General features: G+C 42.5%; 1 protein-coding gene across 2 annotated transcripts in view; it reads right to left on the bottom strand.

The window, feature by feature from the left end:
- SLC22A2 (solute carrier family 22 member 2) overlaps nt 1-15,203 on the bottom strand; it is a 34,107-nt gene extending 18,904 nt beyond the window's left edge. For both annotated transcript variants that reach the window (XM_046004112.1, XM_046004113.1), the window contains exons 1-4: nt 14,498-15,203; nt 12,815-12,918; nt 6,468-6,622; nt 4,158-4,326 (exon numbers count right to left, since the gene is read on the bottom strand). In XM_046004112.1, the coding sequence (XP_045860068.1) occupies nt 4,158-4,326; nt 6,468-6,622; nt 12,815-12,918; nt 14,498-14,908 (839 nt within the window). In that variant the 5' untranslated portion in view covers nt 14,909-15,203. The remainder of the gene's footprint in view (nt 1-4,157; nt 4,327-6,467; nt 6,623-12,814; nt 12,919-14,497) is intronic.
- Between the last annotated feature and the right edge of the window lie 810 nt (nt 15,204-16,013).

Here is a 16,013-nt window from a genome sequence, read left to right as displayed (position 1 = left end):
GGTGATTATAGTTAATAACACAATATTGCTTGGGGCACTTGGGTGCCTCAGTCAATTGGGCATCTGCTTTTAGCTCAGGTCATGAACCCCGGGTCCTAGGATCAAGCCCCATATCAGGTTCCCTACTCAGCGGGGAGGGGTTGTAGTATGTGGGTTTTTCCCTCTTCACCTGCTGACTTCTACTCAGCCTTGTACAGAAACTTGCAGGTCCCCTCTTCAGAGAGTTCCCAGTGGGATTCTGCAAAGCAGAAGTCAACTGAATATCCACCCAGCCCTGTGCTAGAGGAGAAGTAGGTTGGCTTGGCTAGGGCTTGGCGTGTGCTGAGAGGTGACAGCTGGTGGGCAGGGGTGCAGGTGGAAGGATGCAGTTCCGTTCTGGGGGAAAGCGAGTATTTGCTTTGTATCTATTATTCTGAGAGCTGATTTCTCAAAGGAAGGAGGTAAGAGTTTGAGGCAAGCTGGTGGATCTGGCCAGACAGGGAATCCCTGTAGCTCCTTGAGCAGGATGCTAGCCACTTGGATCTGTGTTTGGAGAGCACTCTTGGAACAGCTGCTCTGAGAGATGGGGCTTAAAGGAACTTGGGATGGAAGTTTGTGGGAGTGCAATGGAGACAGGAATCAATACAACTGATTAAGACTTGACATTGGGAATGGAAATGTGGTGAGCTCAGCCACAATCAATTCACAGCCCACAGAGCACATCCTTTCTGTTGTAACACCATAGTGCAAATTTTGTAGATCACATTTGGTGCACAGGTTCAGCCCTGTCACCCACACCTCAGGAAGCAGAGTAAGTTCAGCCCTTTGTTGCATGAGCTGAAGGGCCAAGAAGGTGAAAGACTTGGGAACCAGGTCAGAGAAGACAGGAACCATAAATGGCCAACCCACAGGGGGAAAGAAAGTCTGGGTGGACTCTCAGAGGCATATCCAGATAGTTCAAGAACTGCCCGGGAGAATAGAAATGACTTTTTTTGAAGCTCTAAGTGAAGAATTTGGAGCTCTGGGTACGTTTTCTGGGAATGTAACTTCTGGCTCAAAGAGAAGTCTCTGGAACATGAGTGTTGGGTTCTACAGTAAAGTGGCTTGCTTGATGATGAAGTAGGAGTTAGCCCTAATAGTGCCCAAGTAGAGGGTAAATAATCATCTGCTCGGGGCATGGCTATGGGGCTTGGGCCCTGGACAGTAAACTGAGCCAGAGGGCCCCTGATGTTACCTGCCCTCTGATAGCTGACAGCCTACTGGGACAGACAGACAAGTCTCTCAATGTCAAGTGAACAGCGGATTCCCAACAAGCAGTAAGACATGAGGGTTACAGAGATGTGTGTGTAATGTCACTGGGCAAGAGACAGGAGCCCCACCTGGGCAGCCTGATTAAGGCCAGCCTTCAAGGAGTCCCTCCTCTGGTGACTGCCACATCCCCTCTGCCCCCATATCTCCTCCCTTCTCATCATGGCAACTCCCCTCCCCCCCACCTTCTTCTGTCCTGGCTCCTCAGCGAGGCTATCAGGATTTGGCGTTTTCTCGTGATCTACGCCATTCCCTTCCTCTCCTGACTCTGCTCACTTTCTCTGAGTGATTGCCTCCATCCTGTAGCTACAACAAAGATGGGAATTTTACTTGAATTCCTGATCCTTAAGTTCAACCGTGCCTGGCTACGCGCACGTTCATATCCTTTCCATATTCCAATCTGCCATATCCCAAGTTTGCCTCATTATCCCACCTTCCAAACCCACTTCTCCTCCCATGTTCCTCATCTCTGAATGGTGCCCCTGGCACATATAGACACACAGCCTCTGCTCCACCCACAAGGCACCTCCTCTCTCTAAATCTTCACATTCAGTCTCCACCAAGCTCTGTCATTGCTACCTGATGAAACGTATTTACAGTGTCCTTCACTCACCTTAATTCAGGTCCTGTCCTCTTTTGCAAGGATTATGGCAATAGTCCCTTACCTAGTCTCTTTATTCCGACTCTTCCCTGCAAACACGTTTTCTACTTTACATCGGTGATCTTTTAATAATGTGGTTGCATCATGGAGGTTGCAGACTTGTAAGTAAATTAAATTTGATTCTGTTGAGTAAAAATGGTAAGAAGGAAGGCTCCAGAGGTGGTCAGAACTTAGACAAGGGTGTGTCTTTTCTGTTGTGCTAAAGCATCAGGGAAACAAAACCGTTGAAAGACTTTGAGGGCAGGAGAGGAATATGGTGGATCTGGATTTCGGAAATGCAGCATGAAACATGGATTAGAGGATGGAAGAGCAAATGTCTAAGAGACCAGGAAGAGTCCATTGCAGGGTGGCTTCAGAGCCATAAATGAGGAAGAATGGATATGGGAGGGGGTAAATGTTGGTCTCAGAGTTTGACCAGCTTTTGGAGGAGACAGGCTTCCTGGGGAGGGCTGAGGTACTTAATTCTTGACAAGACGACTGTGGGAAGAACAGGTGGATATATCCAGAAAGTAGTTTGTTGCAAGGGAGAGGGATTTGCTTGATAACCCAGCACCCATCTTGCTTTATTTCAGGTAACCTTGCATTAGGGATTTCTGATAGTTTTTGCTGTTTCACTGCTTCCATGGTCCCTCAGCAGGGGTGACAAATGTATTTCACATGCCTTGGTGACTCTGATTGGCATGGTCTGTCTGGGGTGCCATATTGGCCTGATCAGGGATTGGGACTGGGATTGATTGGGGATGTCTGCCTTGGGCAGGGATGTAAAGAGGTGGTAACACAGTGCCACACTCCATCTTCTCTTACACTAAAGTCTCCCCTGGGACAGAATAAGAATACTAATATTGTCAATCTCTGCCAAGGGCACCACAGTTACTAGAAGTTAATTGAAACACCACATAAATTGGGGCACCTGGGTGGCTCAGACGGTTAAGTGTCTAACTCTTGATTTCGGCTCAGGTAGTGACCTCAGGGTCATGAAATCCAGCCCTGCATCGGACTCTGAGCTCGGCGAGAAGTCTGTTTGAGATTCTCTCTCTCCCTCCCATTCTGCCCCTCCATCACCCCGTGTGCACTCTCTCTCTCTCAAAAGTGAATAAGTAACAAATCAAAACCACAATGAGATACCACCTCACACCAGTCAGAATGGCTAAAATTAACAAGTCAGGAAATGACAGATGCTGGCGAGGATGCGGAGAAAGGGGAACCCTCCTACACTGTTGGTGGGAATGCAAGTTGGTGCAACCACTCTGGAAAACAGCATGGAGGTTCCTCAAAATGTTGAAAATAGAACTACCCTATGACCCAGCAATTGCACTACTGGGTATTTACCATAAAGATACAAACGTAGTGATCCGAAGGGGCACGTTCACCCGAATGTTTACAGCAACAATGTCTACAATAGCCAAACTATGGAAAGAACCTAGATGTCCATCAACAGATGAATGGATAAAGAAGAGGTGGTATATATACACAATGGAATACTATGCAGCCATCAAAAGAAATGAAATCTTGCCATTTGCGATGACGTGGATGGAACTAGAGGGTATCATGCTTAGTGAAATAAGTCAATAGGAGAAAGACAACTATCATATGATCTCCCTGATATGAGGACGTGGAGATGCAACATGGGGGGTTAGGGGGATAGGAGAAGAATAAATGAAACAAGATGGGATTGGGAGGGAGACAAACCATAAGTGACTCTTAATCTCACAAAACAGACTGAGGGTTGCTGGGGGGAGGGGGTTTGGGACAGGGGGAGTGGGATTATGGACATTGGGGAGGGTATGTGCTATGGTGAGTGCTGTGAAGTGTGTAAACCTGACGATTCACAGACCTGTACCCCTGGGGATAAAAATACATTATATGTTTATAAAAAAATAAGAAATAAATAAAAAATTTTAAAAAGTGAATAAGTAAATCTTTAAAAAAAATAAAATAAACCCCACATAAATAATGTGAAAAGATGCAAATCTAAAACTCTTAAGCTCAAAGTAAAAGGACATTCGATTTCCAGAGAGGGAGACCCATTGACGTTTGTGGTTTTGTTATTGTTTTTTTTATTCCTGAAACATGGACCTGGGCTTTTCATGAGAGGAAAGAGTGAAGGACACCTTGGAATTTGGAAGGATGGTTTGCATTAAGGGAATCAGCCTTCTCAGTAAATGAAATAGTTCAAGTTATTTCTTTTTTTTGTTCCAAGTGCGCTTACCAGTAATAGAGCACAAAGCAGATGTTGGGCAGAGTAACAGTGAGCTGCAGCCACCTCCAGTGTGGAAGCACGTAAGCCACGCCAGCCAGCACCAGGAGCCCGATGGTGAAGACCATTTGGTAAACAATGCCCACTGTTCTCCGATAGCTCAGCCCGACAAATTCTGTAACTGCAGAGAGAGCCCAGATGGTCAATGCAAGTTGGTATGGCAATGAGTTGGCTGTCCAACTTTGGGGAGACTAGCATGCCAACCTCAAAAAAGAGACCAAATTCTGGAATTTTTTAAAACAACTTTCCAAAAAATTTAAACATTCTTTGGGTTCTATTATTGCTGTCACATCAATTAATATAAGATCTTGTAATTCCACATTGGGTGGGGTGAGAGGACTGCCCGTGTGAGCAAAATGTTTGATTTATAGAATCATTTCAAGGGCAAATGCAACGGGATTTTGGATATGTGCAAAAAAATTTTCTGAAGCAATCCAAAATTGTTTTTATTTTTTTTGAATTGTCTTTGACTTTTTAAAAAACGTAATCCAGTTGTTTTTATTTGCAAAATTTTGATCTAGAGTAAGAAGACAATGGTAGTTTAAGACCTGAATAAAGGGATCCAACATTGACTTGAGACTGTAGGTGGTTTTAATGTAGGTGAACATTTCAATATAACTCATTTTCTTATATGAGTTAAATATTCTCTGGGCAATCGTGATCATGTGTGTAAATGGCTTGGAAACCTGGTGGTGGGTTTAGTGGGTTTCCATATTGATTGGTTAGCTAGTACTGGCTTGCAAGAACTGATTTTTAAATTTCTAGGAATTTTGCAAGTTTGTTATTAAGCCCATTCGTATCTTAAAGTGGGTTATGGTGGGAGTATTTACAATTTAGAAATCAGACAACACCAAAAACCAGGGTTTTTATTTTCCAAAAGCCAGTTATCAGCACCCCACTGCAGGTAGTAAAATAATCAGCTTTCTCCCATTCCATGACTACACCTTGACAGATGTGTGAAGTCTGCAGTACATGGATTTAGGGGATAGTCATTTCTGTATCACAGACATATTAGAATTTAAATTCCAGGTATTCCATGAGCCACAGACCTTTGGGTTTAAACGTGCAGTGATCATGTCAACGACTTCAACTATTTATAAATCATATGGAAATGCACCTGAAAAATATTTCTATATAATACTGCAAATGATCAAAATGTATTTAAAACAGAGTTAAACAAAAGTCTGTAAGAGCTCAGTAAGTAGAAATATCTTGAAGTGGTTGGGGTCACGGTGAGGGTCTGAGGGTTGTGGGGCAGAAGGTCAAGCAGCAAGTTGTACCTCAAGGACATTCAGAAGGACTGGAGGGGAAATTAATGGGCAGAAGGCTGAAATTTATACAATTAATTTATACAGATTTCCACACATCATGTGTTCTAAAAATCAAATTATTGATTGAATAACTGTACATTAATTTCTTTGCTGCCCTCATGTAGATTAGATGCCTACCAGGACAGCTCATAATAGCCTCCAGCACCCTCCTTCTGCATCTCACAGAGTTCCCTGGATTACCTTTACCAGGTACAATTTTAAGCACACATATTCTGGTTCTCATGGATAATGAAGCCTTTATGATGGTGATGATTTCAATTTCAAAGCATCCATTTCCTTTCATATGGATGCTATTTGAATGTTACCAAGGGAAAGATAGAGTTCATTCCCAAGATCTAATTAGGATGCTAATTTTCCTTGATATGGCTTTAAAGATGCTATGCTGTTAGGATTCAAATGTTCTCCTATACTCCATGGAGCTCCAGCATAACTCTGGCTACAGTAAGTGGTTCCTGGACAGACAAGTGGCTGGGGAACTCAAGATTTCCCACAGTGCTCATATTCTCCCTTACGGTGTATATAGTTTGAGGTAAGAATGACTTCCTAGAATCCGTTTATGCAAAGCAATAAAGTCCCTTGTAAATCTGACATAGCTCTCACTACGGAATTTTCTTTATGTGCAGGCATAGTAGGCTAGATTTTCTCTCTGTGTACACCCCAGGGTACAGAAAACCTTTTCCTAAGAAGTTATATTAGATTCTGGGTGGTATGACCTTTACCCTCATTTCTGCCTTCATTGCTTTCTTTAGAGGACGAATGCAGAATGAGTTGACTGAAAAGATTTTAGAAATCCTCTGATACAGAAAAAAAAAATCTCTCAACATTTTCTTGAGACAGGGTCCAGTTTTTGGCACAGCCCCCTCCCGTCTCCTGAGCATTTTGGCAGCAATGTGGCTTTGTTCCCACAGCCCCAGCCACAAGCAAGTCTTACTCAGGATGTAGCCTATTAACCAGCCTGCCTTGCTGACCAGCCCTTGGATCAAGCGGAAAATTAACACCCAGGTATAGTTTGGGGAAACGGCCATGAGAACTCCAGATGCAGCATTTATGAGGATCGTGACCAAGAGGCAGAGCTTGCGGCCAAACCTGCAAGGGAGAGAAAGAGAGAACACAGAATTAGATTAGATTCGTGAAGATTGTAGAAAATGGCATGGAAGCTATGGAAATCTTAAGGGGAGGTTAGCTCTGAATTACGCAAACTCAGGAGGCTCGGATTGGTGCCCACCAAGAGAATCACTGACTTCAGGTCAGTTCGCTTCAACACTTTTCCCAGGGCACTCTGTGAAAATTCTATCCACAATGAGCCCCATTCACCCCAGGGCTCAGGAAACTTCTCAGTCCCACACTGTGGAGGGTATTCAGGCAGGGGGTGATTATTCCAGGCCACCCAGTGCTGAATGCCCTAAGGGTCCGTCTGGGTCTTCCATCATCATAGCAGCTGGGCCTTTGCACTAACAGTCTCAACCAACTGCCCACCCAAGAGAAGTTTTTACTTGAGGAAAAAGAAAATTCAGTGGTTAATGTAATCCCCCATCCATTTTCAACACTGCTTTTGGACTTTGTGGTATTTGCCCGTCTCCATGGAAAAGGTCTCTGGAGTCAACTGTGAGGTGGGAGGTGGGGGTCTTTGTAATGAGGTACCCAGCAGGTAGCTTCCACCACACCTTCAGTCAGAGGGACTTGGGTATCATCAGCTGAGGGACCTGGAGAGTGTACCAGGACATAGAGAAGGGGAAAACTTAGAGATCTGGTTGAATCTTGGCTTTACTACTTACTGTGATGTCAGCCGGTTACTCAACATTTCATTTCCTCATCTGGTAAAGACCTATCTGACTCAGCTGACAAGAGGATTAAGTGAGATACTACATGTAAAGAACTAGACACTTGGTCTCCCCCATTTCCTGCCTTCTATCTGTAAGGCAGGGTCTCTGAACTTGACTTGGGACAACTTGTTCATATCGTCATCATGTCCACCTCGTTTTGTTCCAACTGGCCTAATTGGCCATTAATGGATATTTTAAAGAGTCTTCATAGAAAGCAGTGTTTTATTTAATCCTTGCTTATCTACTTCAAACTGAAGAGTCATGCTTTATGTCATTTGCTTTGCACATTTGATGGTGGATGAACATTTTTTACTAGTTGCTCTGCTTGGAGGCAGCTTTGTTCTAGTGACCTGTTCAATATTAACTGACTATGTGAATATAATCCACAATATCATTAACAATTATTTGGGATGTGGACGTTTCAAAACTGAAATTTAGAGATCATGTAGTCTCATGAGTAATTAATGTAAACTGATAAACTTTTAAGACCCTGTTTTGGCCATTCATTTCTTTTTTTTTTTAAATTAATTTATTTATTTTTATTTGCTTATTTACAGCATAACAGTGTTCATTGTTTTGGCATCACACCCAGTGCTCCATGCAGTACGTGCCCTCCCTATTACCCACCACCTGGTTCCTCAACCTCCCACCCCACCCCACCCCCTCCCGCCGCCCCTTCATAACCCTCTGGTTGTTTTTCAGAGTCCATAGTCTCTCATGGTTCATCTCCCCTGGGCCATTCATTTCTTAATTCTGTTTATGGTTCCTTACTATAAATATCTGCCTCCTTGGCCTTTTTTTTTTTTTTAAGAAAGAGAGAGAGAGAGAGAGCAAGCAGAGAGAGGAGCAGAGGGAGAAACACAAGCAGACTCTGCACTGAGCATAGAGCCCAACGTGGGTCTCAATCTCACAACCCTGAGATCATGACCTGAGTTGAAACCAAGAGTTAGAGCTTAACCGATTGAGTCACGCAGGCACCCCTGCCTCCTTGGCCTTCAATTCAGTCTTCCCAAGTCACATTTCAACAAAGTATTTTAGCCTTTCTTCTCATCTTCTCCCACCAGACCCCTTCCGTTACCCTTTAGGAGTTTATAAACATTTGCTCAGGAGCTAGCTCTCTAGCTTCCAAAGTTGACTTGGGTATACAGTACTCGTCATGCTCCTGTAGGTGGCTGATAAGAGAGTATATTTACCATTGCAAACTCAGAGCATGGAAACCTTCAGAAAATCAAATCTATGATGCAAAATAACTTCAGTGGGGGACATGTTCCAAATAAGGACATAATGTTATTACAAAAATATGGAATGGCTGGAAGAAGAGTTGGAGATCTAGGATTGCATTTTGAGACTTCTTCTCCCCATAGCAGAACCACATAAGTGATTAAATGAAAAACAAAGAGATAAAACAGGGGAGAGGGGTGGATTCCGGTACTGTTGACTTCGTAAGTCTGTTAGCTACTTGCTACTCAGCGTGGCCCAGGGCTTATCAGCGTCACCGGGGAGTGGCTAAACACAGGCTTGGACTCATTCTAGACCCACTGGATCAGAATCTGAGTTCTAACAAGATCTGAGTGGTTTATATGCACATGAAAATAGGGAAGAACCACTTTCATTTCACTGAATTTCCTCATCTGCAAATTGGGGATAAGAATATCATTTTTAAAAGGCTGTTAATGGAGCAAAAACAATGAATCTTAGAACACTGAAAAAAATTAAATTAAAAGTAAGTAAATAAATAAAAAATAAAAGGCTCTTAGGATCCTAAATGACATAGAACACATCAGGATGCCTAGTACAGTGCCTGGCACATAGTTGGTGGTGGAGAGCTTATTTTAGAAGATTTCATACAGTTGGGTAAGTTTGATGATGACCCTCTGGGACTCTGAGTATGCGCTGATCTAGTTCCATCATGAAATATAGATAGTGGGTGCTGTCTCTTGAGAGCTGATTATTAGGCTTTCAGAAAACTTGACAGCTAATTGTTAAACAGAATCATTGTTAAAAATTCTATCATGCACTTAAGTAAATTATATTAAAAACATATGTAATACATATGCAAAAACATTGCTTCCTAATTATTTTACCATGTTTGAACATTATCTATGCTCATGAGATTATTTACCTCTGTCTATTGTATCTGTACAGTGGAAATACTATAAAATGGTGCATATTTCTAACCAAGTCTGTGTTCAGCGACCTCAATTTTGTAGCTAGAAATTACCACGGTGGGAGTATGTACACCATGGAAATCAGCAAGTGCTATACATCAGGGCTTTATCCCTCAGGAGGCCAGGCATTAAACTTTTACAGGTATGCCACTAAATACAGAACATATAATTACTGATCAGTGGAGTAACACATTTGGAATTGAGAGAAATTATCTTGTGTCAGGTGATACTACAAAAAATTCCTTAGGAGGTTGGAATGATGACATCAATGAAATATATTATAAAAGGTTTATTTTTAAATTCTCTACGACATTCCCATTCTTTCTTCCTTCAGTCTATTTACAAACTGGCCTTCAGAAAGTTGACATGGTGTAAACCTCAGTATCCTTATTTACAACCTTTTCATAATATCCTTCTGGTTTTCTCCTTAAAACTACCTTAATCACTGTTCATATGTTTTGAAAACATCATAAAAGACAATCGATTTTGTTTAATATTAGTTTAATCTGTAACATAAAATGAGCTTCCATGAGATTCTTACACCCTTGTATAAAATCTGAATATTGAAGGGAGGTAGGGTTATGAACTTTGGGGAAGGTATGTGCTATGGTGAGTGTTGTGAAGTGTGTAAACCTGGCGATTCACAAACCTGTATCCCTGGGGCTAATAATACATTATATGTTAATAAGAAAATCTGAATATTGTCCAGAAATAGACATTAAGTATGCAAAAGATAACTTGATCTTTCTTTTTCTCCCTCTGGCTGTTGTCTTGTTGCCCACTCTTACATGCATACCCGAGCAGAAGAGAAAAGAAGAGGCAACAACCATCCAAACTTCAGACAATTTAAGAAAAAGAAATGGAGTTTTGGATATCGTTTTTTGGGGAAGGATAATGAGTCATCAGCTTCGCATAGGATATTTCAACAATAGGAACAAAATAATGAGGTCATCCAAGAGGGTGGATAATTGACTGAGGTTTATAAATCAGGAGTGCACTGTCAGTGGGGAATTATAACCGGTCTCCTACTCCTTGAGTGGGATGAGAATAATTAACTCATTTATTTAACCAGCCATGAGGCTCAGTCACCTATTTGCTCACTTCCATCCTGGCAGCTGAGTGTTAGTATCTCCGCCTTGCAGGAACGAAGGAGAGGAGAGGGGGTGAGGAGCCAGCGGGCCAGACAGACACCGCAGAGCTCTCCTAACTTACAGAGTCATCTCCAAACCACAGACCTCACTTGTGGGGCAATAAAAATAAAACCCAATGACCTTCCCCTTTACCTCACAAGCCTTCCACACAAAGTCCCAGGAAGAACCCTTGAAGGAAGGCTGAGCAGAGAGTTAAAGGAGTAAAGAAGTGTCATGAAGTATGTGAAGGATGGAGCTGCCCTGTGGCCCAGTGGCCTCAACGGCCTCCTGCTGCCACGGAGGTAGTGGTGGGGTGGTGAGGTGGGCAGGTTGTGAAACTGCAGATGCTCCTGGGAGAGGATAGATTAAGCTATTGTTATTAATCTTCAACTCATTTGCAAGTTTTCCTCCAGTGCAGTCAAAGAAAATATTTGATTTATGTTTAATATAATGCTCATAGGTTTGGGTTTATTTGCATCACAGATATAGTTGGGGAGAGCAAGAAGCATAAAGTGTATTTGCCATTTATTTCAGAATTAAATATATATTTATATTTTGCAATAAATGAAAATTTATCTTGTAATAAACATAAATTTATTAAACAAATTAGACTAATATATATTATATAATATATTATATAATTATCTAATTATACTATTTATAATGATAATATATTAATTATATAATTGTAATAATTATAATATAATATATTATATATAATATATAATAATATACAATTATATATAATATAATATAATATATATTATTTTTATATTTATATATTTTATAATTATATATATAAATTATATATTATATATAATATATATCATATATCATATATAATTATAAATAATATAATTAGATAATTAAATAATTATTTAATCATATAAATAATATAATTAAATAATTAAATAATTATTTGATTAAATAATTATTTAATTATATTAATCATATTTTTATATATAAATATGTAATATTTAATTATATTATTTAATTAATATATATAATATAATTAATTATATTATTTAATTATATTATTTATAATTATATTATATAATATAATACATATTATTTATAATTATAACATATTAATTATATAATTATAATAAACATAATATAATATATTAATATATTATATATAATTATAATACAGAATGTATAATAATAATATAGAATATATAATAATATATATATTATATAATAGTTCCATATCATGAACTCCTGGGTGACGGGTTCTTAAAGAAAATGATACTGTCCAAACAGTTGAGCATGGTGCCTGGCACATGGACAACACCCAATAAATAGTATTATGAGTGCTAAAGTATCAACTACAAAGCAAATTTTTCTGTTCTTTTTCCTTTTCCTCAAAATATCTAATTAGCCATCAACCCGGTAAAGATGCCTGTTATAAGGAACTTTCAGCACAGTGGAGCCGGGGTTGCAAAGTGACGGATAAGTAAGACATAAAGGCAGAAAAGGACTCACACGACTCACTGAAAACCAGCTCCCTGAAGACACAGACCACCTAAGAGGACCATTTGCTATGTGTTCTGCACGGAGAGGTCTTTCCTCATCTTTCTTCAGGGACACTGACGTTGTGGGCGTGGATATTTACATCTGTCAGTGCAGATGGACCCAGTTTCCCTTTTACCAGATCATGTCTGGGTTCCACACCTATAATGACATCTGGAGCCCGGGCCCCAGTTCAGGACTCCTGCAATGCCAAGGGCCGGGCAGAGACACCCACAGGGAGAGTCTATACTGGCTCTGGGTATAGAAGCAGCAGGCAGAGGACAGAGAGCTCAGGGACCCCACAGGCTCACAGATGGGGGCGATGATGCTGAGGCCAATGAACTGGGATTCACAAAAAGGATCAAGTCGTTGATGACTTTCCCTTCTGACCCTAGGAAGGAAAAACTGCTGCCGAAGACAGGAATGGTCCTCTATGGCCCCAGGGAATTAGAAAATATTCGCATTGGTTGTGCTGATGGAAGCAGGAAAAGAAATTGCAAATTGTCAAGATGACTGACACGAGGCCAGGAAACTGCGGTCTTTGTGCTTGGGGAAAGGATACTATTCAAGCAGGGGCAGGTGAATCCAAGTGCTTCCCGGACCAGAGGACTACTCAAAATTCCACCACATTCACAGGGTACCTACCTGTCTGCGAGGTAGCCGATACCCACTGAACCGATAAAAAATCCTACATTCACAGCCGACTGAAACAGGTCCAGCATCCAGGAATTGGCACACACTAGGTTAAACTGCAGAGGGGTGAAAGGTTTCCCGGGTCAGCAGAGAAAACAAAGTCCTGTTAGACACAACTCAGCCCCGGGGAACTCACTGAATATTCCTGCTGCATGGCATGGCAGAAAGCCAAGAACTCTTCTCTTGCATATATGAATTTTCTTCAGACAAATCTGAAGATTTGTCCCACAATTTATCTAGCATTCCCTCTGGACGTGCGTCCTTAAGCCAAATTCTGTTGGCTAAATCAGCTGAAACCAGGTGAATACTCCACTTTCCCTTTATTTTAAAAAAGACTTTATTTATTTATTTGAGAGAGAGAAGGAGGGAGGGGCAGAGGGACAAGCAGGCTCCCCACTGAGCAGGGAGCCCGAAGCAAGCTCCCTCCCAGGACCCCAGGATCCTGACCTGAGCCGAAGGCAGAGGCTTAACCGACTGAGCTACCCAGGCGCCCCGCACCTTCCCTTTCTAACTTTAATACCCAGAAGCAAGTGGGGGTGTAAAGAGGATATAGATACTGCCCCAAGGAAGCTGGGCTGTTCAGCTTCTCTTTGCTGTCTCTTTAATGGCAGGGGAAGCAGAAGCGTCTTCTCAGGCCCTTACATTCGCTCTCATTCGGAACAAGAGGCAATGGGAGAACAGGTGCTGGGCCGGAAGTGGGGGGATCCGGTTTCTAGAGCAAACTGCTAGCTCGCACTCGGTGGCCTTGGACAGAAGTTTTTTCTGTTCGGGGCCTCAGCTTCCTCCTCTCTGCACGAAGGGATGAGATTAAGCCCTGCTGTATAGCCTCTTAAAATTGTACAGTGTTATATCTCTGACCCAGGCCTGTGGTTTCATGTAACTGTTGGACCCCTGAAGAGAAGCTCCTCTGCCTAAAAGTCTGTTCCAACAGGATGTCTTCTCATTATCCAAGCGCTCCTTTTAAATTAAGCCAGGCAGCTGGCTTTCTCTGGATCTTTAGAATAATTGTACCCTCCCATTTTGCTTTGTCTCCAATAAAAGCAGGCCTCCGTTTTTTGGGTTGTTTTCTCTATATTTATTAAAATGAGACTTCATAATGAGATGCTAATGTCAACTGGAGTTTTAATAAAGGAATTAGTGCCTTAGCCAAAGCTCCAGCCCTGGATGGTTTTATGCAAACGTTTTGAGCAAATCAAAGAGAGCAAAACAGTCATCAAGGGAAGAACATATCCTGTCTCAGTGAGGCAACGTTCAGGTGAGTTCCATGAGCACTCACCTGTCCATCTGTTGTACAGCTGCCAGAATGGAGGGCTTCCAGAAACAAAAGAGGAGGCTTGACAATTTTCCTTTCCCTGGAATTATTTCCAGGAATTCTGCTTGCTTTTGCTTGTTTCTTACCCCTGAAACTTGCATGCTCTGGAATTATTATTGTCAGAATTTGATGAAATTTAACTACCTCACCTATATGCCAGGCAAATAAGAGGCTGCATGTTTTTGTTGGAAACTAGGATTTTATAAGATCCTCTGAGTCCAAAGAGCGTGTCCAGACATTGTAAGAACCAGGCCCTACTGGCCTCTTCTTTAAGAAAAGCTACTCTGTTGGCTTTTTCTTAATGCAAAGCTTGCTCCGCTTACCTCGGTCACGATGGACGAGCCGGGCGTGTCGTATACCCAGCCGTGCCGACAGGGCCCCAGCGGCAGGTGACTCCTATTGGCGGCCAGGCCGGCCAGCGGGTCCACGCAGCTGAGGCCGCTCTGGTTCCAGTCCACCTCGTAGCCGCAGCACTGCTGGGCGAAGTTCTCGCCAGCGGCCCCCGGGCCGGGCACCGTGTAGTTCAGCTCCTCTGCCAGGCTCCAGCCGCATCGCCGGCTCAGCTCGGCCACCCCGGGGCTCAGACAGCGGTGATCCGGGGTGAAGCCCAGGAAGACGATACCCACGTAGATGGGGGTGAACGCTGCAGAGAGTAGAGCTAAGAGGAAAAATGTCTGTTTCTGGAAGAAGTTAAATTCCCCAATGTGCTCTAGAATGTCATCCACAGTTGGCATTATTACTGCAGGCAGGAGAAGCCCTGATGCCTTTCCCTGGGCTGCTGCGAGTGTCCTGATCCAGGCTGCAGCCAGCTCAGCACGAGAGTCAAATGGTGGGAGGGAGTTGACTTTAGAAAGTGACCAGCCTTTGATCCAGACCTTTCCTTGCTCAGGCTAATTTCCAACCATGCCCTCCTCCGGGGGAAGTGTGTCCTTCTCCTCTCCCGAAACGCCCTGAGCAAGCAACAGGGCCAGATGTTGTGTTCGTTGTAACATCACTCTCGGCAAATTTGTGTTACCTCATACCAGCACCACAAACAATCCCTCCTCTGTATCACGCGGGGAGAAATCAGAGAGCCCTCACGTATTGCAGACCTGTTAATCTTTCCCTAGTCAACTCAGTGTCCAGGAAATTAATATATTCATATCTCTCCCACACAGCCAAACTTCTCTCAAGGTGCTACAGAGAATGCACACGCATTTGTCTAGTACAATGTGAATCATGGTCTTGGGTCAGAGTTCTTGTCTGCAAAGTGGTTTGCAAATTCTACCCCGGGCCTCATTCTATAAACAACAGCGAGTACACTGGGGATCCCATGCTGTGGCTGCCTGTTTTGATTTTTCCCCCCAGATTTTATAATTCTGCTTTTTAAACGATTTTAAAGAATGCTGATCTGGCATTCTTGCTTTGAAACCCTGAGGTGTCCTTCCCTGACCCGCTGGTGAGGAAAGAAGAAAATGTTCACTGCACGTGCAGGTCAAGCGCGAAAGCTGGCCAGAGTATCTTCATTCTTCTTTGGTCCTAGATATTTCTGCCCGTGGTTTAGAATGGGGTTGGGTGCATCCAAACACAAGACAAACAGCCCATCTTTCCTGGTGTGCAAAAGGATCCTTACTATAGCGGGAAGCTGCCACATAGAGAAGGTGGCCTGTTAATAGATCTTCAAATAAAATACCAGAAATTTAATCCAGTTTTCTTTCTTCCTTTTCTTCTGTTGAACAGTCAGTGGGTATGACAGCCTGGGTCTAAAAAGTGGCTCCTGAGGATCCTCTTCCTTGCTGCAGCTTTGAGAGTCTTGGTTTTCTTGAAAAAGCAAGAAGCAGGTGCCTGTTGGGCTCCTGT

The sequence above is a fragment of the Meles meles genome, chromosome 5, assembly GCF_922984935.1.
Source record: "Meles meles chromosome 5, mMelMel3.1 paternal haplotype, whole genome shotgun sequence".
NCBI classification, from domain to species: Eukaryota; Metazoa; Chordata; class Mammalia; order Carnivora; family Mustelidae; genus Meles; species Meles meles.
The sequence above is the reverse complement of the archived record's forward strand: the minus strand, read 5'-3'. Positions and strand labels throughout refer to the sequence as shown.